Source organism: Symsagittifera roscoffensis, chromosome 8, assembly GCF_963678635.1.
Source record: "Symsagittifera roscoffensis chromosome 8, txSymRosc1.1, whole genome shotgun sequence".
Taxonomy (NCBI): Eukaryota; Metazoa; Xenacoelomorpha; order Acoela; family Convolutidae; genus Symsagittifera; species Symsagittifera roscoffensis.
The window spans coordinates 19,916,674-19,944,101 of record NC_087069.1 but is presented as its reverse complement, the minus strand read 5'-3'; the positions used below and the strand labels follow the sequence as shown (position 1 = coordinate 19,944,101).

General features: G+C 33.0%; 1 protein-coding gene across 3 annotated transcripts in view; it reads left to right on the top strand.

The window, feature by feature from the left end:
- LOC134853049 (calcium-dependent secretion activator 1-like) overlaps positions 1–27,428 on the top strand; it is a gene marked incomplete at its 3' end in the record, with an annotated part of 59,952 nt that overhangs the window by 20,434 nt on the left and 12,090 nt on the right. For 2 of the 3 annotated variants that reach the window (XM_063868976.1, XM_063868974.1), the window contains 7 exon segments: positions 18,534–18,719; positions 19,835–19,898; positions 19,978–20,013; positions 20,197–20,332; positions 22,635–22,661; positions 23,168–23,308; positions 23,941–24,032. In XM_063868976.1, coding sequence (XP_063725046.1) covers positions 18,534–18,719; positions 19,835–19,898; positions 19,978–20,013; positions 20,197–20,332; positions 22,635–22,661; positions 23,168–23,308; positions 23,941–24,032 — 682 coding nt within the window. 3 annotated transcript variants of the gene reach the window in all.

Below are 27,428 nucleotides of genomic sequence, written 5' to 3'. Positions count from 1 at the left end.
AGGGGATGCCTGGTTACTCGGATCTGTACGTATACTTGAACATCGAGGTGGTCATTGGTCTAATTCAATGAAGTCCTTTTCTGCGAAGTCAAGTCGTACTCTAAATCCTTTGAGTTGTGATTGTGGACGGCATATCGGTTGTGGTTGGCCATTCTTTTTCGAGTGTAGTGGGGTCATTTTTGTCCTTGGATGTTCGTCTTTGGTGTTGTAAGTGATCTATATACTTCAAGGTCAAATTTACATTTTATAAAATTTTTATTAGTTCGGTGTTTTAATTATGATTTTGGTTAGTTGTTTTCACAAAAGCTTTTTGTTTTAGTTCGGTTATTTTGAAGAGTTACTCACCCTTGAGTACCTCCTAATAAAAATAGGAGTGTGGTCACAAAGCGTGGATGTAGCGCGGTGGGTTAGGCCGGCTATAGAGCATGCTCAGGACGTCCTCTCTGGTGGGTTAGGCCAGGAGTGGGAGTATGATTTCGTGCAGTTTCTGTGAGAGGTCCTGTTATGTGATAACGTTTTATGTTGGGTTTATTGTGGTTTTTCTTATGTTTCGTTGGTTGTGTCCTTTTTTCAAAAATCAAATTGTTTTTGGTATGGGTTTGTCTTTCGACTTTTTTGTGTTTTATTATTTCTTTCTTAGGCTTTATAATAGTCTTAAAAAGAATAAATTATCCAGTTTTAAACTGGGTTAATCCGGTTTGGGTACCGTTAGTTTCCTTTCCTTAGTCATGCTGTTATTCTATGATTTGTGGTGTTTAGTAAGCTGCATTGGTTAGTTTTGTTTAGTATATAATTCCTTTCCAACCGGGTTAAAGGAAAGTTTGAAACGTGTTATCGTGTGTTAGAGTTGTTGAGTGTGAAAGCTTGAAACTGAAATTCATTATTTAAACAATTCTTCGTGGGCGAGCTGTGCGAGTTTGGATAGAATTTTTGTGCGAGTGAATGGAAATATCAAAAGGTTAGTACTGCAATTTCGTTTTATCAATTTACTACATAGAATTTCAATTTTACTGCTAGCTTTTTGGAAAAAATTAAGTTAGAAATTTTCATCATTATTAGAATTACTGCTTTTAGGGAAGTAATTTATAAATTAATTTACTACATTGGTATGATTTTTATTGAATTTATCTAGTGCAAAATATTAATAGAGTTTTGAAGAATTTGAAGAAGTTTTCTATTTTTTATTTTTCTTTTGTGTAATTTCCTTATGATCGTGGGATGAAGACTAAAAATCTAAATAAGACATGGATAAAGAAGGGTTAGTATTTATTTCAAATTTATTAGTGAAGAATATGTATAAATCATACTTACCTGTTAGTCGTCGGGGAAAAAACCGTGGGGGAAGATGTCGTGGATTATGTCGGAATTTGTTAGTAATTTTGCTAGTATGCGAATGATGTTTTTAGTTTGAAGCAGTGGCCAAAGCAATTGAAGTGCTTTAATAGTTTTTAGTTCTTCAGTGCCAACTGCAAACTCATAAGGTGTGTTTTGGATGAGATTATATAATTTATGATTGTATTTAGTGTTGTGGATGAATTCTAATATCGGGATTTCTATAGGTTGAATTAATTCATGTGGGATAAGGAAGGGTCTGGATTTTTCTGCGTTGAAGATCTTCGTGATAGGACAAAAAAATATACATTTGGGTTATGGGGTCATAATTGCGAAGAATACCGTAAAGGTTAGTATCTTTGATGCAATATGTGAAGTTAAGAAAAAATGGTGAAGTATATTTAGAGTTAATAAACTGAAAACGGTGGTGTGGTTGTCTTGATGGAGTGTGTAGATCAAAATGATTTTGTATGAAGCGATAATATGTATATGTGTGGGTTTGTTTAGTGCGTAACATAATGTCGTGTGAGCAGTGCAAATCGCGTTCATGTGGTGCAAGGAAATTGAAGGTTAGTGAAAATAATTGAAATCTTTCTTTAAAACTTTCGTAAGCTTGTGTGTCGGTTAGTGCTTCAGAAATGATGTGGTCGAATTTGCGATCAAATATATTGAGTGTTATGATCGTAATATTCTAGCGTGTATTCGTTAGCTCGGGGTGCAGTGTATGTTTTTAGTGACTTTTTATATCCTATATAAGTAAATTGTCTATGTGTTAGTGGTGTGGTGAGTCGTTATAGCATATCTTGATTTCTTTCTATATCGATGTGAGTATTAGATAAAGGTAGGCAAAGGGGGTTAGTAAAATGATAATATGATGTCCAATGAAGTGTAGGCATTAAAACTTGTTCATCTACAAAACTACGTGTGTCGTTAGTGTCGTTAGGGGTGTTCAAAGTATACTGTGGAAATGAAGGTAAGGTGATTGCTAAAAAATCTTTCGTGTTAGTGTGATTTGGATGATTAATATATTCACGGGCTGTTCCTGGTTTTGTTGGAAATGGATGGTTTGGGAATATTCTTTTGAAAGTGCGGTAAGCTCTATTAGTGCTATTTGATGATTCGGTGGATGTGGATGATGGTGCTAATGATGCGGTATAAGCTGAAGAGGGTGTAGGGGTAGGTGGGTTTGATGATTCTATTGTGGATGAAATCTGGTTGATAGTGGGGGTGTCAAGGTGAAAGGGTTGATATTGTAGGGTGATAAAAGTATCTAGTTCTTGGGAGATTTGGGGAGTGTCTGGAGAATTGGTTGATCGGTCTGAATGAAATGAAGAGTAGGTTGGGGTGACTTGTGAAGCATAAGAGGGTGTAGAATTGGATGGGAGTGGGTTATTTGGTGGGATCGGTTGAAAAGGGGGGTTTTGAAAAAACTGAGGAGTTGGTTTGAAAATTATTGGATGGAGATGGTTCAGAGTCTGCAAATTCATCAGGGGTTTCAATATTTGGGTTATTGAGTTGTGAAATAGAGTATAAAACTGAGATATGTGAATTAGTGTCTGAATTCATGCCTGATGTTATATTATTGGTTGGGAAATCGGGTGGCGGGAAAGCGAAAAGTGGAAATATTGTAATTGGAGTATTGAGGTTGGTTGGGTGGGAATTTGAGCGGTGTAGGGATCCAAGTTGTCGGCTCATCGTGGGCTAAAAAAATTATTATTTTGAGACTGAAAAGCGGTGGTATGGGGTTGTTCTATAATTTGTTCATATGTATTTTCATCTAGTGAATGATTTGTCATTATATGTTGGATGGGACTTTGTGATATGGTTGGTCTAAAATTTGGATTATGTGTTATTGCTAAATTTCGAAAATTTCGTGGGACTAGGGATAATGGATGGTTATGTGGTAGGGGTGGTAACTGTGGTGCTGTAGGCGTTATTTCTATATTGTTATGTTCTTCGTCATATGTGTTCTGTCTTGTTGCTATTTTTGTGTTGTATTCTTTTATTTGTGCGTCTAAAAGAATTTTGTTTATTGATGATGAAAAAATTCCAAAAAATCCTGCAAATAGTATGCGTGCTACACTTGCTTGTCTATTTACTTGTGTGTGTATAGCGCATGTATTATAAATTCCTTTTAAAAGTGAAAAAAGAAATCCTATAAAGTTAAACATTGCGTATAAAATAGTTAATTTTTCTAAGATGTAATAGGGCCATCCTAGAAAATCAAGAATTTCATTTTTGAGTGTAACAAAGCTAAAAATATTTATAGGTGAAATATCTTGTGGTCGGTATTTTTCACCGTTTAGATATATATAGTCTTTAATGTCTTTAAAATATCCGCTATAGTCTTGTGTATAAATATCTGCAAATCCTGCGGTTTCGGCAAGTTTGCGTAAGTTTTGGTCAATTGATTGTCTTTGTATAGTGTCCATTTGTGTTAATAATTCTTGGAATTGTTGTGTTCTAATGTGATGTTGGATATCGGATTTTGAATATATTCCAATTGATTGTAGGTCAATATTTGGGTTTCGAGCACCAGCTCTAATGCTTTCAGGTGAAAATTTTTTGAGTGATTGCATTAATGTGGGGTATGGGGTAAGAAGTTAATATTTATCTTCATCAGGGTTTAGTTGTACTACATTGTGGCTATTTTCTGATCCACATGGGACTGCGGTATCCCAGAAATAGGTTCGTCTTGAAAGTGTGTCAACGAAATGTACTTTATTCTTATAAAAGATAGGGATTCTTTTATAGCATCGTTTAACTTCAAAAACATATAGTGGTGATACTTTTTTGTTACAGGTATAAAACCATAAAATGTTTCCTTCATAGTCTAAAAAATTTGATCTATTTCCTGATAGTAAATATCCTGCGTAGGGTATTTTTAATACTGCTAGTGCAAGTGATTGTAGGATTTGTGTCCTTTCTAATTCGCATAGTTGGTGGAGTGTTTCTAATTCAGAGAGTGACATTTCTTGAAAAATTCGGCTAATTGTGTAGTCTAATTTCATATCTAAGTGAATATCATAGTGGATATTACCGAAATATGTACTATTCATTAGTGATAGTTCTTGTAAACGTGTGCTTCTAGTGTCATGGGGCTTTAGATGTCCACCAGGTTAACCTTTACTTCTTTGAAAATTAACTGGTATATATGATGTTCCTTCGTTTATAGGGTGACTTGTGGCGTATGTGTCGATTTTTACTTTTCCAGTGGTCATGTCGAATCCTTTTTCATATTCAACTAATATTTCGGAGTATTGTGTTTTGTGTAGTGGATTTCTGTATTTACACGCAAGTTCTGTTTCTTGATATATTTGAAAACGTGTCAATTTATTTTCTATATTATGGATGTTTCGAAAATCAGTACTTTGTTTCCGTGATGGATTTACTTGTTCATATGGAATTGATTGTATAAAATATTTCTCGTGAAATTTTATCATACGAGCGTGTATTTTAGCTACTTGAAATGTTGTACATGTGTCTTCGGGGAACCAAACAATTGTTGCTTGTGTTCGTGTTGTAGGGTCACAATAGCCTTGATCGTTTTTACAAGGTAATCTAATTCCTTGATAGATCATTGTGTTGTCAGATAAATCGCGTGTGAGTTGTATTTTTTCGAGTTGTATTTTCCAATCGAAAAACATTATTTCTTGATATCCTTTATTTTTTGTGTCTGCTTTGCAGTTTGATGGGTTATTTATACCAATATGTGGTATCCAGTGTTTATCGTGTAAGTCATACGTTAATCTTCCGTGTGCGCCGTTGTATGGGTATTTTTCATCTAATTTTATATGTCCTTGATATCTTTCAAGTTCTGCTTGATGTACAGAATCTGAAAAAACTTGGAAATATACTAACTTTCTATCTGCGTTTTTATTTCTTGTGATATTTAGTCGGAGTAACTCGTTTTTACAATCTTCGGGATTGAGATGTAAGAGTCGTTCGATATTACTCTGGTAGAATGATTCGTGGTCAAGTCGGTTTTTATTTCCATTTGAGACTTGTGAACAATGTACTTTCTTTTCAGAAAATGTTGCTGTGAATTTATATCCTATAACTGTTGTTGCTCGGGCTTTTGAATAAAGTGTTGCTATTACATTTGTAGTTTCTATAGCTTGTGGTTCTGTTTCGCATTGTGATACCTGATTTATTGCATATTTGTGTAGTGTTTTTTGTTCATTTTCTTCACAATCGTAATGTGTTACTAATAAATCTTGGGGTCCTGTGCGGGGGGAAGGGTTTATGTTCTGATTGGAGATTACGAGAAAAAGGAGTTGGAGAAAAATTAAAATTTTTAGAATATACATGTGTATGATAATCCTGAGTATGGGTTATAAAATGTGATGTAACCAATTGTCTTTTTGGTATATCTGTCGTATTTGTATATTACTTCAGTCGTTATAAATGGTGGTGGTAGTGATTGAGCTGTTATATTTGGTGGGTTTAATGGGTAGGGATGTTGAGTAATGTTGTTTAGTTTAACCGTGATTTCAAATTTTAATTGTAGACTATTTTTTTGGAGTATTTGGATGTTATGATCACGAATGTCTTCGTGGATGTCTTGTCTATATTGTAGTCTATTGAGTGCCCAGTTGTGGAATCGGTTACTTTCTGGGTGTTGTCCAAATAATGGTGGAGGTGCTGTGAATGTATTCCAGTCTAGTCTTAAAGGAATATTTGTTGATGATTGTTCTCGATATCTAGCGTCGAGGTTATTTGGGAAATTTAAGTTAAAAGGCGTTGGTGAAATCTGGCTTATTGATGGTGTTGATGGTAGTGATAATGTTTCTGGTAGTGATGAGGATGTTGTTGTATCCGTAGAAACATCTATTGGATCATTGATTAAATTTGGTTCACCTTGTGTGAATGAATGTGTTGTCCAATATGGTAGTCGTGATGTTTGGGTTGTGGGGTTAAAGGGAATTTCACGTATTTGTTCAGATGTTGGTGTTGAATCTAAGTAATCTGAGGGTAGGCTTGAGGTGCTACGTTGTGAAAGAAGCGTAGGTGTTTCTGGTAATATACCAATGGGGTTTTCTGGAGTACTTTGTGATGGGGATTGAGGTATTTCAAAATGAACTCGGGGGGTTTGAAAATTTCTGTTTCGTCGAGGATGTATTATTTGTCTATTTATTTCGACTGTATTTTGGTTTTGACTAATGTTTCGTATTCTACTTAATTCTTGTGGTAGTGTTGGGTATAAGTTATATGTTGGTTCACTTAGAGGTGCTTGTCGGTGAACTGGTTCTAGTGGTTCAGATAAGCGAGCGTGTCTTTCTTCAAAGGTATATGGGTTATCTTGAAAGGAAATTCGTGTAGATGTTTGGGGGTTTTGGGTAGTTGAATGTGGTGTTGGGTTATCTTGGGATGATGTCGGTGAAGACTGACTGTGTGATTGTTGGTTAGCAATTTTTGATGGTTTTTGATTTATTCTTTTAGTGAAAAAATTTATGTTTATTATAGTATTCTTCTAGAAAAAGAATTAGGAGGATTGTTGCTAGAGCGAATGTGATGATTGCTTTCTTTATACATTTGCATATTGTCAAGATGAGGGATGATAGAAATGTTATAAAAATTACAAATAGTAAAAAAATATCTGTTCTACTAAAAATGGTTCGTATCATTTAGATAAGTTTTGTGAATCGTACCTGTGGATATAGTCAATAGCTTTTAAAAGTTGGAGGTATAGTTCAAATATGGAATAGAAAATTTAAAAAATATTGCAAAAAATGATTGAGATTATTACAAAAGATTCAAATGTATCAAAAAGAAATATGATTAAAAGTTTAAATATCGTTTAAAAGTTTATGAGAATGTTCAGAATTATGTTGACTGGTCGAGAGAAGAGCATTTAAGAAATGGCTTCTTGATCGAATATTTTTTGTTGTTTGAGGCAATTTTCAAGTGTGGTCGAATTATTTATTGGTTTTTTGACAAGTGGGTTGAGTTTTGTGAAAAATTGTTGGGGGCAAATTTTATAGTGATCGGGAGGTCTTCTTTTTCTTTATTTTTATTTGTCAAATGATCTGGGGTATTTTTGAGATTGTTATACTTTAGGCTAATTAAAATGGTCGTTCTTTTACTTTAGGCTAATTTAACATATTTGTTTTGGGGGGTATTTGAGGTCTGAGTTGGGGAAATATTGTTGATCTTTGGGTTATTAGATAAGGGAGGGTTATGATATTATGGTGGTATTTATTTTAGATGTCAAATTGGAGTGGTTTGCTTATTTTTGACCTGGAGGTCGCAAAGTTATAGTTATAGATATGACTGGAGTTTAATATCGTTCGTCTAGTTGATTTGTGCTAGAGTTAGAGAAGGTGACGGATTGGATTAATCCTATTGGCTAATTATGAACTACAGTCGCTGCGTGTTTGTCAGCATGTTATTTTGAAAAATGAAAGTTCAAAATATCTAGAGGTGTAAAGATTATGAAATATAAAATTAAAGCTGTTTTTGAAATTCGACTTTCTTTAATATTTTAGATTGTGGGATGAATGTTTTATAGTTTTTACGTGGTTGATTTCTAAGTCGTGATGACTTTCTATGTTCTGATTTGTCGATTTGTTCTTGGGGTATTATTTTTTCTGTCATTTTTCTATTTTTTCTTTCTTTTTGAGGTATATTTTGATCTAGCTTTTTTGTATTGTTTTTCGTTGTAGTTGATTTTTTATTTTGGTTTTCGATGTGAATGTCATGTTGTTCCTTTGTTTTATTTTCCGTATGTGGGTTATTTTGAATAACTTTTAAACCTGTGAAAGAATATAATTGAGTTAGTTCGCGTATTGCGTATTCTTTTGGGTTATAAGGTAATAGGTTGTTTCGATGTTGAATAATTTCTTTTTGGTCTGAGTCGGTGGTTTTATATGTGACATCAGTGGGTTTGGCAATTATTTGGTATGGTCCTTTACGAAGGGGTTGTAATTTTTTAGAAATTCCTTTTGGAGTATTAAAATTGGGTATTAAAACAAATGTTCCAATTTTTAAATCGGAGGCTGGTGTAAAGCGTGAATTTATTTGTTCATTAATGTTTTGCCTTTGTAACAACTTTTTTGTTACTTTATGGTAAATTTCATTGTGTTTTTTATCTCTGTTTAAGATCCATTCGGTGTGTGTACCGGAGGCTAATTTAAGAATTTGTGGGTGATGAAAATGATCTTCATCGTGTGAGTGTAAAGGTAGGTTATAACAAATTGAGTCTTTATTCGGTTGACAATGACTTTGTGCATTTTTATGAGAGTTTGCTGTAAACATAATTGGTTTTCGTGGCTTTTGATTAAAAACCATTTCATATGGTGACATTCCTAGAGTTGTCGTGATTTGTGAATTATATGCTAAGGGAAATAGTTTTACATCTGCTGACCATTCGGTGTATCTTGTATCATTTCCATTGATGATACATCTAAGATATTCTTGTAGTGAACGGTTCATACCTTCGACTAAGCCGTTTGTCCAAGGTGCGTGAGATGTACGTGGTTTGTGTTTGATGTTATATAAATGACATAGTGTGATGATTTCATTATTTATGAATTCCGTACCGTTGTCTGTAACTAAAATTTCTGGTAGTCCGAATTTGGCTATCCAGTGTTCATAAAGTGTTGTGTAAGCGTAAGAAGCGTTACAATATGGAACTGGGTTGAGTGCTACATAATGTGTAAATGCGTCAACAATTACCATAATGTAGGAGTTTCCTTCGGATGATGGTGAAATTGGTCCTTTTGTGTCAAATGAAATACGGTGGTTAAAGTACAAACTTTGTCCTTTAAAATCTTATTTTTGTGCCATTTGTTTTTGATTTGGATAAGGTTTATTTAGTTGACATACTATACAATCATTGCATAGTACTTTTATCCAAATTGGTGCATTTGGAAAATAAAAGTTTTGTATGAAATTTGAATATGTTTTCTCTGATCCAGAGTGTCCTTTAATATTTTGTGTATGTGAAATATTAAAAGCTATGAGAATCATACTTAAAGGGAGACAGGGAACTGTAGATTCATTTAATTAGTATTCTAGAAGGTCTGTGTTTTCATTAATTGTTGTATTATTAAATTTTCGAAAATATCGGAGGAGTGTTTTATTTCCTAAAATTGTTGTATCTGCCTTTACGGGTTTAGTTTTATATTTGTGCCATGATTTTAGCTGTCTAATTATTGGGTCAAGATTTTGATATTGTTTCAAAGTATTAAGTGTAATTTTATCTGTTGGGGGGAGAAAAATATTTTCAATTTCTAATTTAGATAAGGGAATTGTATCAAGTGGGTCATGGAGGTCAAAAACTTGATTTATTGTGTATTTTGAATCGTTTGTTTGTGGTCCTGATAAATTTATTTTATCAGTTAGATTTTCCTTTTCAATTAACGGAAAAAAGTCTTTTTTATGCGGGTGTTGTTTTACTCTTTTTTGTTGGGTGTTATTTTTGATCCATTGTGGATATGGAATTGGTTTGAAAGTTGATGTTCCAAGTAGATCAACTTCGTAGTGGTTATTTTGGCAATCTAAATAAAGTGGGAAGTGTTGTAGATTATTTATCTGTGATTGTTCAACGTCAGTTTTTACTGCATATTTGCATTCTAGTCGGGGTGATGTTTCGTTTTCTGCAAGGTAAAATTTTATATTTTTGGGTATTTCAACTGTAGTTTTACGTGTAAGTAATTCAGGTGGTGTATTTCGACTTAAAGTGTCTGGTAATGCAAGATTCTTTCCTGCTGTCCAAACTATATGTAAGTTTGGGAATTTCATTAGAATTAATTGAAATCTATAAACTCGGTGATTTGGATTGGATTTTTGTGTAAAGAGAAAAATGATTGGTTTGTGATCTGTGAATAGAACTGTTGGATGTTTTGATCCAAGTATCAGAAATTCATATTCTGTTAGTGTATATATTATGGCTGTACATTCTCTCATTAGAGTTGAGAGTCGTAGCTCTGCTTGAGTGAATATCGAGAATTTGCTGATATAAGATTCATTTTGTTTGTACCATTGTCTGATTGTAATAATGCTGCGCCGATGCCAAAATTCGAAGCATCGCACATTGCATAGAATGGTTGATTTGGACCTGGAATTGTATTCTAAATTTGTTCAGTTAAGAGTTTTTTAATTTCTTTCTTCAAATCGTGCTTGATGTTCTGTGTTCCATTCAAAGTTATTTTGTTGTCTAAGTATATTATAGAATGGTCTTAGGTATAAATGCATTTTATAGACGTATTTGCTTAAAAAATTTAACATTCCAAGGAATTCTTGGATTTTCTTTTTGTTTGTTGGTGGTTGGAGCTTCTGAATAGCATCAATGCGTGATTTTAATGGAGTGATTGTTTTTCTTTCTATATTGTGTCCTAAGAATTTAACTCGTGTTAAAAAGAAGTGTGATTTATTGGGGGCGGCCTTCAGATTTTCGTTCTGAAGTATTTTGTGATAGTGTTCTAAAACATTGAACATTTCTTTTTTTGTCTGTGATTGCATAAAAACATCGTCTAAATAGGTGACTGCGTTTTTCTTGAGTATTAGTGGTCTAAAAATTTTGCTCATAAAAGCTGAAAATGCTGCTGGTCCTATGGATATTCCATAGAATAAGCGGTTGAATTCATATTGCTGATTTCCAATAACAAATTGTGTTAAGCGTCGTGATTGTTCATCTAGTGGCATTTGATTATATGCACTATTCATATCTGCGGTTGTAAAGTATTTTCCGTTTATTTTTGTTAAAATAACTTGTATTGGTTCAATAGGCCAATTGCATTTTGATTCGTCTATTAGTGAATTAAGATATCTGGCGTCTAGAACTATTTTTAATGATTCTCCTTTTGCTAGGATGATAACAGGGTTGATAAATGTGTTACCTTTTGGTTGTTCTTCTTTGTTTACCGGTGAGATAATTTTGTATTGTTCTAAGATATCGAGTAATCTGTTCACTTTATCGTGTAAATGAATTGGTACTTTACTTGCTCTTTGTTTTTTGAAAACTGCGTCAGGTTTTAATGGGAGATGTAGTGATGAACTGATTTTACCAACATCAAAATTGGATGTTGCATAGACTGATGAATATTTTATTAGCTGTTTGGCTAACTTATCAAATTCGTCTTGTGTTATTTGTGAATGTTGGAAGTTAAACATTGTTAAAAATTTCTGTTGATCCTCTGTATAGTTATTTATGTTGAATGTAGGTTTGAAATATGGGGTTTTTGTGAAATAATCTGTATTTCTTTTTTCATTACTTATTATGTTATTTATGGATAATTCTTCATTAAGAATTGTGGATTTACAAATATCTAATAATTGGAGTATATCATTTACGCGGTATGCTTTTTCGTGTACTGGTGATATCGTAGCGTTGGTTTCGCAATATCCTAAAAGTCCTAAAGGTAATGTCACTTGATGAGGTGTATTGTTGTATACATGTAACGAAATAATATCTGAATTCGAGTTTTTCAATTATTTGATGGATGAAATTGTGATTTCGAAAAACTTATGGATAGGTTTGAATTCAAAGTCTGACATATAGAGTTGTTGTGTATTTTGTTTTTTATCATATTGGTGAACTTGTTTTATTGAAAAATTATATATGTTTCCTGATAGTGGTTTCAGGTGTTTCCTTTGTTGGTTATATATTGGATAAAATTTTGAAAAGAATGGTGGTTGTTTATTTAGTCTTTGAAAAAATGTTAGGGATGTGTCTTTTGTTTTTGTGTATTTATCTTTGATTAGTATTTTACTATTCAATATGTTGATTGTTGGTATATATTTAGAGATGAATGGTATTCCAATGATATTGTGTTTAATATCAGTGATATGAAATATTTGTTTAAATGGTTTATTTAAAATTTTATTTTGTTCTATTGTCCTTGTGGGGAGAAGAAATAATTGAATAGTTTACCAATGTTGACCCCTGTGCTGTTGCTAGTTTACTGGAGGTTTTAAGAGGTGTTAGTTTCGGGTGTAATGTTTTTATCTCATTCCTTGTGGGAATGTTTATTATGTTTGATTCTGCTCCTGAATCAATTAAAAAATCAATTTCAAGATCTGGTGGTTGAAATTCTTTGTTTCTTGGACTTTCTAAAAGAAATGGTATTGTCCAAATTTTTTCTTTGGGTTGTTCTTTTTGTATATTTTGATAGATGTGATTTGTATTCAAGCATTTTGTTTTGTCATTTTCATTGGATTGATTTGTAGTGTTAATTTCGTTAGTTTCTTGTGCCGTTTGTGTGGAATGGATAAGTTCAATATAATAATTGTGAAGGAGTTCTAATTGATTTTCATATATATGTGATGAAAAAGGTTGTTCATATATAATAGGTTCGTAGTCATTTTCGACTGCTATCATATTGATGGAGATAGTGTTTTCTGTATCACTTTCTGAATCTGATGATCCACAGTTTATTTGATTTAGTAGTAGTTTGTCATTTACTGTTTCATCAATACCTGGGGGGTCTGATGTTGTTTCTGGATTTGATTGTACGTGATTAATATGTCTTTGATGTTTAGGTGTACTACTTCTGTGGCGATTGTTAGAATTATTATAGTGGTTATTATTTCTGTGTGGTGATTGGGAATAATTTCTATAACGATTATTATAACTTGAATGTCAATTTTGTGAATTGTTTCGTGATCTGTTTTGATAATTATCGTTTGGTCTGTTATAGTTTGATCTGTTATATGAGTTATTCCTTGGTCGATTGTTCGGGTAATTCTGATTTCGGTTGTTTGAATAACTTCTATTTCGATTATTGGAGTAGTTTCTATTTCTATTATATGAGGATTTTCGTGACTGATTGTTTGGATAGTATTTATTCCTTGATTTGGAATTAGATCTAGAAACAAATTGTGTTGTGTTCGAATTTGATCTGGAATAGTTATTTCGACTATTTGGTCTATAGTAATGATTTTGTGACGAATTTTGTGTATTTTTTCGTTCTGGTGATCTTCCTCTATAACTTGAGTTATATGGTGATTGAGTTCTCGTGTAATTGGTATTGTTCGGAAGTGGTTTTCCTGAACTATTGTTGCTGTATACATTTTTGTTTGGTAGATTTTGATCTTTCTTCATGTATTGATAGAATGATTTATTTGGTTCTTTATATTTTTGAGGTTTGTTTTGATTGTCCTGTTGTTTTTGTCTACATTCAGAAATACTATGTCCGTATCGTCGGCAATAATTACACCATTTTTTGAAAGATGGTTTGCCTTTAAAGTTTGGGTGTTTTTCATAAACATTGAGTATTTCAGTGATTTTTTCAATGAGGTCTGTATCTGATTCCTGGATATTGTTGATATTTGTGGTATTTGTTTCAATTCGGTTAACATATTGTAATTTCAGATTTTCTGTTTCTTCAAGTTTCATTGTGATTTCCGATTGCTCTAGTTTGTCTACTAGTTTTCGAAAATCTAAATCGGGCTCTCGAATTGAGGAGGGATGGGATGCTCTCTTTTTTTATTGCTATTTTCCTTAATTGAGGTGTTAAGGTCATCATTAAGATTTCTGTCATTTTTGTGTTTTTATAGTCGTGTGTATTTAATGAATATGCTTTTCGAACTAGTGTTTCGATACGTACTGCTAATTGTTTGATGGTTTCTTTTGGTAATCTGCGATTTTCATTACATAAAACTCTTTGTTGTTGTTTGTTTCTTTCGGAGTCAAACATTTTTGAAAATTCTTGTGTAAATCTTTTCCAATTTGATTTTATTTCTATAGGCAATACTGAAAACCATTTTTGGGCTGCGCCGTCTAAGGTGGTCTGTATCAACGCTGTGCGTCGATGTATCCAATTTTGATGTAGTGGCGTATTAATTGGTTCAGGTCCTATATTTAAAATTAAATTTGCTGTTACTGCATTTAAATAATCTTCTAGAGAATATTCAGGGTCTGTTCCTGTGAATACCATTAATGGTTTGTTTGATGTTATTGATGATCCACCCATAAGGTAGGGATTTATTGCCATTTGTAATGATTCTGCGGCATTTGGCATTTGTGAAAAATTTGAAAGTTGATTTTTTGTTATTTCGTGTTGTTGCAGGTAATATGGGAGTGGTATTTCATTTTACATTTGTGTTGGTTGATACGAGTGTGTAATCATTGGGTTTTGTGGCTGAATTGGTTGAAAAGATTGTGTATTAATTGGGTTTTGCATTTGTATTGGTTGTTGATTTTGTGTATCTATTGGGTGTGGAGAAAAAATTCTATGATATGTATGTGGTTTTTGTACTCTTTGTCCACGATATTCTTGAGTGTATGGTGCAAATATATCTGGTTGTAAATAATCATCATCAGAGGATAGATAATCCGTTTGATGAGGTGCTTGTTTTTTATTTTTATTCTGTTGAAAGAATGGGTAATTTTCACTACGATCCTGTGGAGGATGTGGATTAGTTTGAAAATTTACTGAGTTGGTTGTTGCCATTGGATTATCCCAATATTGAGATCTAATCTGATTATTATTATTTTTCCGTGGGGGATAGTTTGTTTTTGATGAATGTGCATAATTATAATTGTGTTCCGCAAAAGTGTTTCTTGTGAATGTTCTGCGTGCTTTTGACGGTATTGTCATGGGTCTATATGTTTGATAATCCATTTGTGAATATTTTGGAGCAACCGAAGGTTTAACGGTTGATTCTAAGGCTACCTGTGCTAGTGAAGTGTTTGTATTTCTTGGTGTTGTTAAATTTGGACGTATTGGTGAAATACTTTGTTGTGTAGTTGTTGTTGTTTGGACGATTTCTTCGTTTATGAAGTGTGATGGTGTCTGAATATCTTGTTGAGTGAGATTCCTAGTTCCATTAAGGTTTTCATTGTGTATGACGGTTGAATTTAAACTGTTATTTCGCGTGTCAGGTAAAAATTTATTGTAATTTAATGGTGTTGCATCAATGGTTAGTGGTACTACTCTTACATAATCTCTTGCATAAGATATTGTACTTATTGCTTGACTTGAGATTGATTGTGGGATATTTATGAATGCAAGATGAGACCATTCGGGGTCCCAAATGTAGTCTGATTGTTCTGTGATGGCGGTATCATCGTTTGAATTTTGAGGTCTGAAATTTTTTCTTGCTTGTGAAATTAGATCTTTATTATGTGTGAAATAATCTATTATAAACCATGCCAAAATTTTTTGTGAGTCATGTTTTGTATGTTGTGAAACTTCATCTTTAGTGAAATTTTCTTTAATTATATGTAGGAAAGTTGAAATTAGTGTGATTTCATGTCGTACCCTTATGTGTTTGGATGTCTCTGTCGGTGAGACATTTGAGATTGGGGTTTCGTTTTCTAATATTGAAATATAACTATATATTATTGCAAAAACTTCATTAGTAAATATGGAGTTTGCTCTTTGTGAGTTATGATACTGTATGCTTTTTATATATTCTAAGAATACTTTTGAAAATTCTAAGTCAAGATCGTCTGTTTGAATTACATATCTGCGGTGATTCGGGTTTGGTGTACTGAATTCTATGGTGTAGATTCCGTATTGTTGTGTTAAATTACATATATCTTTCAGATAGTGATCAATAATTTGTCTTTTGATTTTTACATCTGGGAACTCTGCTTTACATGGGCTGATTCCGGGTTCAAACAAATTTAGGAGGAAATTCTTGCAAAGATCATATTGTCCTCTATTATCGGGTGCATCTACGAGGAAGGGGTAGATATCGTCATCATCTGGACTATCTTCACTTGGAGTGTGTGTTTGGCTCATTTTTTCGTTTAATGACTGTTAATAGGTAATTATCGATGTGTCTAATTGGTTGATTCCAATTATACAAGTGTACCTTTTTGTGTTTATATTGCTTTTTTATTCTTCTTTTTCCTCTTTTCGATGAATTTGAAGTCGTTTCTGAGTCGGAAAAATATAATTGATCGTGAATGGGGCAATTTTTATCAATGGATTCTTTTAATTTATAAAGTTCGTCTAAACTGCTGGCTTCTGATTCTGAGAATGCGTTTCTATTTTTGGAAAATCTTTTTCGTGTTTTTTGTCTTTGTTTGGTTATTATTTTCTTTTTTAGTGTTTGTCGTTTTGTTCTAATATATCCAACTGTTTGTGTATGAGGTGTGATTAAAAGATCGTATTTTTTGTTATCTATTTCACAGTTGTGTAAAACGATTGTTTGTTTGTTTCCTAGATTTTTAAATGACATAAGGTTTAGGATGACGGATGCAAAAAATTGTTAGATGATTTCTATTTTCCTAAATTGTTAGTCCTTACGATTTTTTGGTTAGCTTAACCTGGGTCTATTTGTTCAGGGTTGGAGAGAAAAGTATATCGATTCCGAAGAATGATTTTTTACTTTCTCGTGGCTAGTATAAGCTAAGGTGTTAACTTACTTAATCTTACTTAGGGGTAGTGATTGTGTTCAAGGGTTGGAGAATAGTAAATCGATCCACAAGGTTCAGGTATAATTAGAACGCGAGTAGTTCGTTAGATACTATTTTAAACTTACAAAGTCTAAGATTTATCCTGGGTCTGATAAGAGGAGGGTTCAAGTGAAGGATGAATAACCGAAGTTCTTCACTGTTTATCCTAATTTGAATGATTAGTTTTGTTCAAAAATTTCTATTAGTCTTGGGTTTTTTGAAAGGGTTGGATAGTGAATCGACGTTTGAGGTCGTTAGACACTAGCTAAGTGGGTGGGGGAGAACAAAATTGTTCTTTTTGATCCAAGGATAGGCCTTGATGATCAAGTTTTAGATTTAATTAAATAGAAAATTAATTAAGATCCAAGGATAAGCCTTGATGATCTGATTTTAAAATTAAGTGAATTTAAGTTTAAAATGGTTTAAATTTGTTTAAGAAAAAGATTTAGTGTTTTAATGATATTAGTGAGCTTATGATTGCTGCTATGTTTTAGGTGATGAAGCTGGGACAACTGATGATTTTATGATTACTAACAGTTTATTGTCATGCTACTAATTTTTGTTTTGATTTTCAATAAATATTTTCCAAACATGTTTTATATAATACTGCAGAATTTTAGGAAAACGATCTGAGATCTTTTTATCAATCGTTATTGTATATTAATATTTTGTTTAGCGCCTGTAATGAGCATGAAGATTGGCTTCAAGATTTAGGTTTGCAAATGAAAATCTAAATTCATTGCTAATAAAATTCTAAATATAAAAGTTTGTGTTGGCTTTTGCCGTACTATCATATAACTATTTGGTAAGTTTCTTCTTTGTCGTATGTCGTCTCTGGTTCGAGGTCTTCTTCCAATTCCGGGTAGTTCTATTATCGTTCGGAATATTGGCTCTGATCTATTGAGTCGTAGAGACATTTCGATTAAATTATCGTCGTGTAACATTTTAAAAAATGTTTTGTCTAATTTCTAATCTATTTTTGGTTAATTCTAAGCTATTAGGGTCTTGTTCGAGACTTATGGTCGCACCAGATGAGTTATATTTTATTTGGTCTTAACTCATAGAGTAATTTCGGATAGGGTACACCGTCTGCTCGTCACGCTATCTTATTTTCGGCCGGATAGATTCGTGCAACTTCTTAGTCTAATACCGATCCTAATCTTACTCTTATACTATCTAGTCTCAGGTTGTTTAACTAGTCTCTGTTAGGCTCAATAGATCTAGGGTATACTGGTTTATTGCGGCTGCTGAAGTTCTCTTGGAGAGGCAACTAATTTCTAAGTTAAATTCAATTCTCTCTGGTGCTGAAATTACAAGTAATTTCAGCACTTACAAATAAGTGGGTTGTTAGTTTGATGGATCATGATTGGTTAATATTAAATACTTTGCAGTGGTAAAATATCTAATTTATCCAATCATAAAATGTAGTTTAGATCAGGTTCCAATCCGTCAGCCAAAATTGCACATCTGAAAATAGTATAAAGGGGGACCCTTTGGGTCGGCAGGGGTCGAATTAATTATTAAAGCTGCAAACGTTGTTCTTGGCTTTTTGGTAAAGAAAACAGGATTGTTGGATATAAAATATATCCCGTTTTGCTATTTTTCGAGGAAACAGTAGAAATTAACCTTTGAACATTACTTCAAAATATAGTTTTTGATTCATCATTATTTAGACTTGGATCAAAACTTATTCAACCTCCCTTTGAAATTGAACAAAACTTCAAGTAAATTTCAAACTTTAGTTTGGAAGAAGGTTTCTTTTTAGTTTTTTTTTCTTCAAAAAACCCCTCTGAAATTTTTTCTTTGCTTGTCAAAAACGTTTTCAGTTTTTCATTGTCTCCTATTTCAGTAACCCCCTGCTTGGTCTGTTCACCCAAGACGAGTACGACTGTTTCTACCCGGAAGAACAACTCCCGGTGGACAAACTGCTCAATGGGGACTTCCAACAGATCACAAGTGACTTCAAGGCGGCCATAGAGGAGAACTTACTAGAGACACTTGTGGGATATTTGCTGTCCAAAATATCCAACTTCACGTTAGTTGGTGTCAAAATTCAACTTTTTAAAATTAATTTTGCGGTTTATTAGCGTAATTTCATAGCGTTTTATTAACAGCATGAAAGAATCGCAACAAAAATTGAAGTTTTTGTTCCGACTTTCGATAAGAAAGTAACGGAATATTTATGCTCGGGGTGGGTTTTTTCTTCAGACAAATTTCGACTTTTTAACTAACCATTTTTGACGGAGTTTTTTATACCATTCGAAAGGTATTGTTGTCATGAGCTCAAATTTGAAAAGATATTTCACCTGTGATCATTTTTTGTGAAGTTATGAAGGTTTAAAGATTGCCATTTTGACCAATTTGGGACAATTAACGCGCGATATAATTCGCGCTATTAACGCGTAAGCGGAGATTTAATCCGTCTTATAAATCGTTCCAAATTGGATGAACGAAGCTAATGTGCCATAATTGATTTGTTACAAGGAACGAAATCTATAGTTTTGTACTTTTATATGGCGAGTGGGGGGGATGATTCTCATAAAAAATTTCAAATTTTACAAAAAATATTTTCACTTTGTTTTATTACATTTAATTTTTTAATTTTATTACTGCTCCATAAACCTTAAAAGGCAGTCGGAACATTTAGGGCTTCGCCCTGATACGAGCAGTCTTGATTATATTTATGCGAGTTTTTTTTTGGGGGGGTGTCGTGAGGGGAGGGGCTCTCAGGAATCCCACTTCCTAAGCAAATAAAAGGTCCCTCCTTTGGTACACCCCACTGTATTCGGAAGGCAAAAATTGCAAGAATCTTGCAAAAGTAAAAGCTAAATTTCGCAAGAAAAAAAGCCAAAATATCGTATTTTCTTTCTTAGATTTTTTGCAAGACATTTTGCAAGATTTACATTCCGAGAACATTCGAGTTTTTAACGAAATCCATTTTGGACCAAACGATAATAATTTTTTTTTGATGGCGTCTTAGGCGCCATCACATACTAAATTTGACCAGCCCATAGAAAACTCCTTGACATTTTTTTCTTCATAAGCAGAAGTTTCATAAGCAAACAACGCCGTTCACGACTCAAAAACTTCACAAACTTTTTACGGAAAAACTCAGTTTTTACTTTTGTCAAATTAATAAAACTTTTTCAGAACAATGTTTCCATTTGGCAAGCCTTCAGGAGTCCTGGAGTCATGCATCGCCTTCTTGGAAAGGGTTAGAAAATATTCTATTGAAATCAGAAAATTCAATTCTTTCAAAAAACACTAAATTAATCTGCTTTGCTGATTTTTAGATTATGAACGAAACGAACCCATTCGAAAATTCACGCGTAAGTTATCCAGCCATTTTTATACAAAAAAGGAAATAATGAAATAGTTAATTACTACTTTGTTTAAAATTAACTAATAGCTAATTTTAGTTACTATTTAATTAGTTGATTAACTAATTTTAGTCAAATAAAACGTTTTTCTATGAAAATATTTACATAGAAGAATCCTGTAATGACCTTTAGAAAGACCCTTATGCTCACGTAGTGGCCAATCGAGTGACCAGTCGAAGCCTGGCTGAGATCATCGAGATGTCACATGCGAATGGGAACTCCATAACTGCCCAGAAACAGAAACAACTCAAAAATAAGGCAACTACAGGCAAGTCAGGTGGGGGTAGGCATTCGTTTTTCTGGGAAAAAGTTGAAAATTATAAACAAATTGTTCCCTTATGGAAAACAAATTAATTGAACAGTTTTTGCAGTTTCATTTTCATTACAGAAACGGATAAATTAACTTTCTTTAAATTGCTGTTTTTTTTGCAAAAGTTATCATTGATTTTACTGAATCATCCAAGCCGTCTGCACTAGGAAGATGTTTCTCAACTACAAGTATGACCTTTGGGTAGTAAAGAACCCAGATGGAGACCAAAAAATGCGTAAAACTTGCGTTTACAATTCGCTAACTGAACAAACAGCGAAAATTCTCCCTTTGTTTTTCTATTTTTTCTTTTTCTTTCATCATTCCCGCAACATTTTAAAATATTTGAAGACGTGCCTTAGTTTCCAGAGACCTAAAAACACCAAATTTTGCAACTTTGGCAGCGTAATATTGTTCAAATTAGTTTTTTGAATTATCACATCACCAGTTTAAAAATTCTCCGCTGTCACATAGTACATTAACGTTTACTCAAAAGCAATATATGGCCATGTGAGTTTGCTGAAAAAAGCACTAGATTTCTAGAATTAGTTTTTAGCTGAGTTATCGAAAATTTATCGTATATTCTTGAAGCCTACATGCAACTTGATATACAACTGTGTATAAAGAACGCGTGTCTTGTAAGTAAGTACTACCAACTGACTAGCACAATTTACAAGAAATTTGCAAACATCTTCTTACCTATATCGATTAGATTTTCATTTCTGCTGAAATTTACTCAATTTTCAATCTGTGTTTCTGGTAAAAAAATCCTTATGCATTGAGGCTAAGCTCTACATTGGACCTGGATAAGCGCACAATTTAGTGTATTTAGGTCTCTGGATAATCAAGTCTTTATATCTATCGAAATTTGTCGGAACCCGACCAAAGAAAATGAAAGAACACATGAAGAACAAAGAAACCGTTCTTGTACCTACTTGTAATTCTTAAAAATAAAACGAAACTGCTCTTATCAGGGCGAAGCCCTGAATGTTCCGACTGCCTTTAAAGGTTTATGGAGCAATTAAATGAAATAAACAGTATGAATATTTTTTTTAAATTGAAATTTTTTATGAAAAGCATCCCCCAAACGCCATATAAAGTAAAAAAGAATAGATTTCGCTCTTTGAACAAATCAATTATGGCAAATTAGCTTCTTTCAACAAATTTAGAACGATTTCTAAGACGGATTAACTCTCCGCACACGTTAAAAGCGCAAAATAAATCGCAGATTAATTGTCCCAAATTGGCCAAAATGGCAATCTTTAAATCCCCGTAACTTTACAAAAACTGATCACAGGTGAAATATCTTTTCAAATTTGAGCTCAGGACAACAATACTTTTTGAATGATTTAAAAATGAGTAGTTAAAAAGTCGAAATTTGTCTGAAAAAAAGCCACCCCGAGCACAAATGTTCCGTTACTTTCGTATCGAAAGTCGGAACAACAATTTGGCTTCGTATTGTGAAATATTTCACAAAAGCATAGATTTTTATGATTAGTTACAAAGTCGAAGCCTTATAATGCAAATACATTACTATTAGCTTTAAAGTATAACTGCAATTCCGAATCAAATAGTTTTGTTTGTTTTTGAAAGAAAATAAAAGCTGAATTGTTTTTTTTGCAGGAAACACAAAAAAATAGCATAAACTAAATACAGCATATATCTTTTCGAACCAGCTGACAGTTTCTAATCAGACTTCTGGTACATAATTGCTCATCCAGAAGTCCATAATGAATAATAAAAGCGCTTTTGGGTCATACTATTTGTTAACTTTTTGTTCCGACCACCCTAAAGATTTTTTAAGGAACTACGGTTTAGCCTGTAGTTTGTATCCGCCCTTTTTTCAGTTTTTTAAGGAATGCTTGGAGGTGGCGAAGTGTGGTATAATATTCAAACCCTATTGGACGAAATCAGATTTCAAAAACCCAAAATTTTTTTTATCTCAGCGTGGGTAAAACCTCAAATTTTTTTTTCGTCATCTGCTGAGAAGTTAGTACAAAAAATACTAGATCAAAACTGGACTAAAAATACGATCCGTTTTGTTGAACAATTGTTTGAATTCCTTGTCGAACCCGGGACACATAGATGAAACATATGGGTTACAAGTTCTGAACTCTTATCTGCTCAATCCCCAGACTTGTGGGCTTATTCTCTAAACTATCTGACTTAATGCCCATATGCGCGGGTTGATTTCCGTTGAAAACCAGCTTTTTGTGCTGAGTAAATCAGTTGTATTTTGTAATACATCACCGTTTTTGATCAGGGAAACTTTCTTCCGCAGAAGGTCAAGGTTAGTCATCTGCAACTTGTGCACACTCAACATTCTTGTTTACAAACTACCTAAAAAGTTTTCAACCAACTGTTTAAAAACAAGGCTAGCTTAAAACTGTTTAAAAAATTGAGAAATAGAAAGCCCGATTACTCAAAGTTAAGTTGTATCCACAATGAGAAATCATTATTCGCAAGGATTAAGCATGAAAAATGGTGTCAAGTCTGGACAGTGTAATAAACAATGATTGAGTACTGTTCGTATGATAGGAAGGCCCAAAACTGCCTGATTTTCTCGCTCATTTTTTTTCCAATTTTTGGATACTGATTATGGATTGGCTTAAATAAGTTTCGGGCATTCAGTTTTTTCTGCATGAACGGTTCTCTACTTAAAAAGCACGAAATATAAATCTGCACCTTGTCAAACGCATCTTTGTTCTGCACAAATAAGGTTCTATGCACAACACTTTTTTGGGTGTAAAATTGGGGAAAAAATGGCGTTAATCGCGTAACATTCTATTTTTTTAGGAAGTGGCAAAAACCAATCAGACAGAGAAGGAATGATGACGCACATTGTGTTACTGATGGTGGAAACCTGTCTGACTAAAGCGGCTGCTGCCGATTTCAATCATCTATGCTCTTATAACTCAATTAGCGATGACACTGCAGGTAAATTGATTGGAGGTTCACCAACTATTTCTTTATTATTAACGAGGTTAGTGCGGATAACTACGAAAGTTCACGGAAGGTTCAGAACCCCAGGAGTTTATTGAAAAAATCTTCAGAAACTTTTTTCATGAAGTCGGAAATAACACATTTATAAAATGTTCAATTAATTTAAGCCATTATTTAATGTTTCTTTTAATTGTTTTCAAATAATTAGCAATTGGTTTACAAAAATGTGCAAAATTAGAAAAATTGTATCTAAAATAATGTTAAAAAACGAATGAAAACTAAGCTCGAATCAAGTTTTAGGCCACTGTATCTCGACGCTGGGACATTTTTTTCGAACATTTTGCTCTGTAATAGAAATCACGATTGAGAGGGCGGCTTTCATATGATGCCAAATTTTATCCCCTAAAAGTTTTTTCTAGATCGATTGTAAAATCATAGTTCTTTTCTTTCCCTTCGCGAGGTGGTCAGTATAAGAAAAATAATTGTTTTCATAAGTTGAGCTGATAATTCATCTCCAGTTTAATTGAGCTGCAGTTTCCTCTCCAAGTTAATTGATACAATTTGTCAGCAACCAACAAAATTTTATGTTTTTTGGCTTATTTTACCTCTATTTACCTCTATTTCAGCTAAATCTGTGACTGAGTCGATTGAAGAGTTCAAGCGGTTCTTCGGGAGGATCGCAGAGCACTTGCAGACAGTTGAGACATTCTTTGTGGAGGTCAGTTCAACCCGAAACGATTTGCTTTTTTTATGTTTTGACTGTCTCGACCCAAAACTGGTATTTTGTTTAATATTTGAGGCTACTGACTTTTTACTTTTGCGGGCATCTTGTTTTTTTTTTATTTGTAAAAAGTGTTCAATCATCATTACAAAACTTCATAAAAAGCAAAATTTTCCGATTTTGTCTCATATTTGTAGACAAAAATCTCTTGAGAAGCGAATTTTTTGCAGTAGAAAAAAGTATTTTAAGTAAGAAAAGTTTTTCATTCCATTGCCATTTCATTCATAGCATTTAAAAAATTGTGTAAAAACTACAGGGTGGATTTTTTTCTCTCTGGAGTTGTATGAGGAGATTTCCTTCATTTCATACAATTAGAGAGCTATTATTTATCAAAGTACAGTTTTCAGCGTCGTTTTTTGTTGCTTTATGTACTGTGTTTGTTTTTTAAACACAGTAAACCTGCATGAAAGCTGTCCAAAGGTTTGTGGATTGAAAAGGATATACACTTTCCTGTATTTGAAATCAAAGAAGGGCAAAACAATTTGGTTTCGTGAAAAAAGTTCTAAGTGGAACCTTATAAATGAAATGAGGAACAACAAAAGAATATCAACCAATAAAGAATGTCTCAGGAATTGTTTTAAAGATATCGTAGATGAGCCTACAAAATTTTAATTCTGTTCAATTACAAAGTCAGTTAACTTGGCAAAATTGTTTTACCACTAAGTTTTTATAACATACTCTTCATCCCGGTTACTTTGAAAATGTCTTCTTTTCGTTTCCTTAAATCATATGAACGCAAAAAACTTCTTCTTGTTTCGAATTAAATGAAACCCCTGGGTCCTTCTTCTATTCCAGCTTACGTTGCTTATGAGCTATCGCAACCAGTCAGCCATTTAATCAAGGAATGCTTAAAAACAAACTGTTTTCCTCATCAATTTAAACTAGCAAACATTAACCCTTTACATAAAAAGGGATGCACTGAAGATCCACTAAATTACAGACCAATATCAGTTTTTCCGGTCATGTCAAAAGTTTCTGATATTTTTTAAAAGTTAAATCACCTTAAATCTCAGTCAAAACAATAATCTTGCACGAATTTAATTCAGGTTCAGGAAAAGTATTCAAGCATGGAAGCTCTAGTATACTTGGCTAAAACAATTCCAGCTAAAACTAATGAAGATGAGTTTGTAGTGGCCGCACTACTAGACTTATCGAAAGCTTTTGATTCGAAAATCATCAATTTTTAATTCAGAAACTACAAAACATATGTTTCGAGAATTCTTCATTTGATCTTATAGAAAGCTACTTAACTGATAGGTATCAAAAGGTAGTAATAACAGATGCTGAATTCGATTGAATCGTAGTAAACAGAGGCCTGCCGCAATGGAACATTCTAGGGACTCTTCTTTGCAACCTATAAAATAACGACTTGAAAAACACCTCAGATTGCCAGATTTTACGGTATGCAGATGATACAATTTTACTGTCGGGTAGAAAAAATCTAGAACTTTATATTTGAAAACTTGAGAATTCAGCTAAAAATTTACTCGGTTACTTTTGCTTGCTTAATCTGAAAACTAACTTGTACAACTTTGAATTTATAGTATTTGGTAACGAAAAAAGATCAAAAAACGTGAGCACCGTATTGATGTCAGCTAATAAAGGAAAAAAAGAAATATATTATTTATTTATAATTAGTGAAAAAAATTTGACACACCAAGAACATTAATATTGAAAATGGCACAGGGTGTAAAAGAACTATATAATGTCAGAGGCTGTATACCCAACAAAATGAGATTCATGCTAATCAATGCCTTGGTCTTAAGTTATCTACAATATTTGGCATTGATCATTGGGACAAAAGATCAAAATCTTATCTCAACACTTGAAAAGCAAATAAGTTGGACCGTCAACGCCTGCCTTTATAAATGCAAAATTGGTTCCTCTTTGCATATTATCAATTAGATATCTTCTTGATTATAGAATATCAACATATAGTACACAAAAAATAACTCAGCAGAAACCCGCTGTCATTTCGGAAAATTTCTAAGCCTACCAAAATCGGAAATTTATTGCCATCCTCGAGCTGAGAAGCTCTTTTGCATCAAACGCTCTCACAGTAAGATTCTCGATAACAGTTTTATTAGGAAAGGCATGCTGCATCACAACAACATCCCATTCAAATCGTAAGACGAGTAGTACAACAACTAAGATAAGACCCGAAAAAATTTTCTTGATCAATTTAAGAAAGACCCAGGTAAATTAAGTTGGAAAGAGTTTAGGTTCATCTATTATACGTACAATTTTGCTGATATATAATATTAACTATACTAAAACTGTACACTGCCTGTTTTTGTGTCATTTGTATAAGTGTTACACAACAACGAAAAATTCAGTGTTTTTTTTTATAAAAAACAGCAAAGAAAAAACTGGAAACAGGATGTTTTCAAAACAAGTTTTTTTGAATCCTCTCTGGTTTCCCTAATATTTAGGCTATTGAAGCCATTCTCTTTGCAGTAGTCAGTGAAATTTTGCCGCTTTCTGATGATATTTTTCAAGAAACTTGATTGTTTTTTGTTCTCTTATGTTCGCGCTGTCTATCGATATTTCACTTCTTTTTGCGCTGAATAAACCTCTATCGTGTTGATTTAAAATATGCCTGATAAAATAAACAAAAATAAACTTTTCGAAATCTTTTCCTCAAAAACTGTTTGTTTTGGCAAAAAAATTTATCAGGACAATTTTTTTTTTTGGAATTTAAACAGCGTTTTCATGGTGCAACTGTTTTGCAAAATTTCGAAGTTATTGGGTCAAATCTTAAGGAGGGAAACAAAGTTAGTTTATGTAAGAATACTACAATTCACCGTGTTTCCGTCCTCAAACTTGAGCCAAATCAATAGAACCGTGTTAAGCGTAAAAATAAATTGCACAACCGAAAAGCTGGTTAAATTCAAACATTTATTGTAAAATCGATTTTTCGCTAAAGTTAACCATATTTAAGATAATGAATTTGAAAATTTGTTTGTAGTTGATTTCAAATCAGCATTATAGAGGATTATTCAGCACAAAAAATTTGGATAAACCGCGAAAACATCAAGTTTGCTGAAACATCAACAGAAATCGGCAAATGTTTACTGCCTACTGCAAACAGAATGGCTTCAATAGCCAGTGAGAAATCTGTAAAAAACGTGTTCACAAAACACATTGTATACATCAATTGTTTTCTTTCGTCGGGGAAGTGTTTTTCAAAACAATAATGAGGAATTAAAAAAGTCTTCAATATGAGTGAGAAATCTGTAAAAAACGTGTTCACAAAACACATTGTATACATCAATTGTTTTCTTTCGTCGAGGAAGTGTTTTTCAAAACAATAATGAGGAAGTCAAAAAAGTC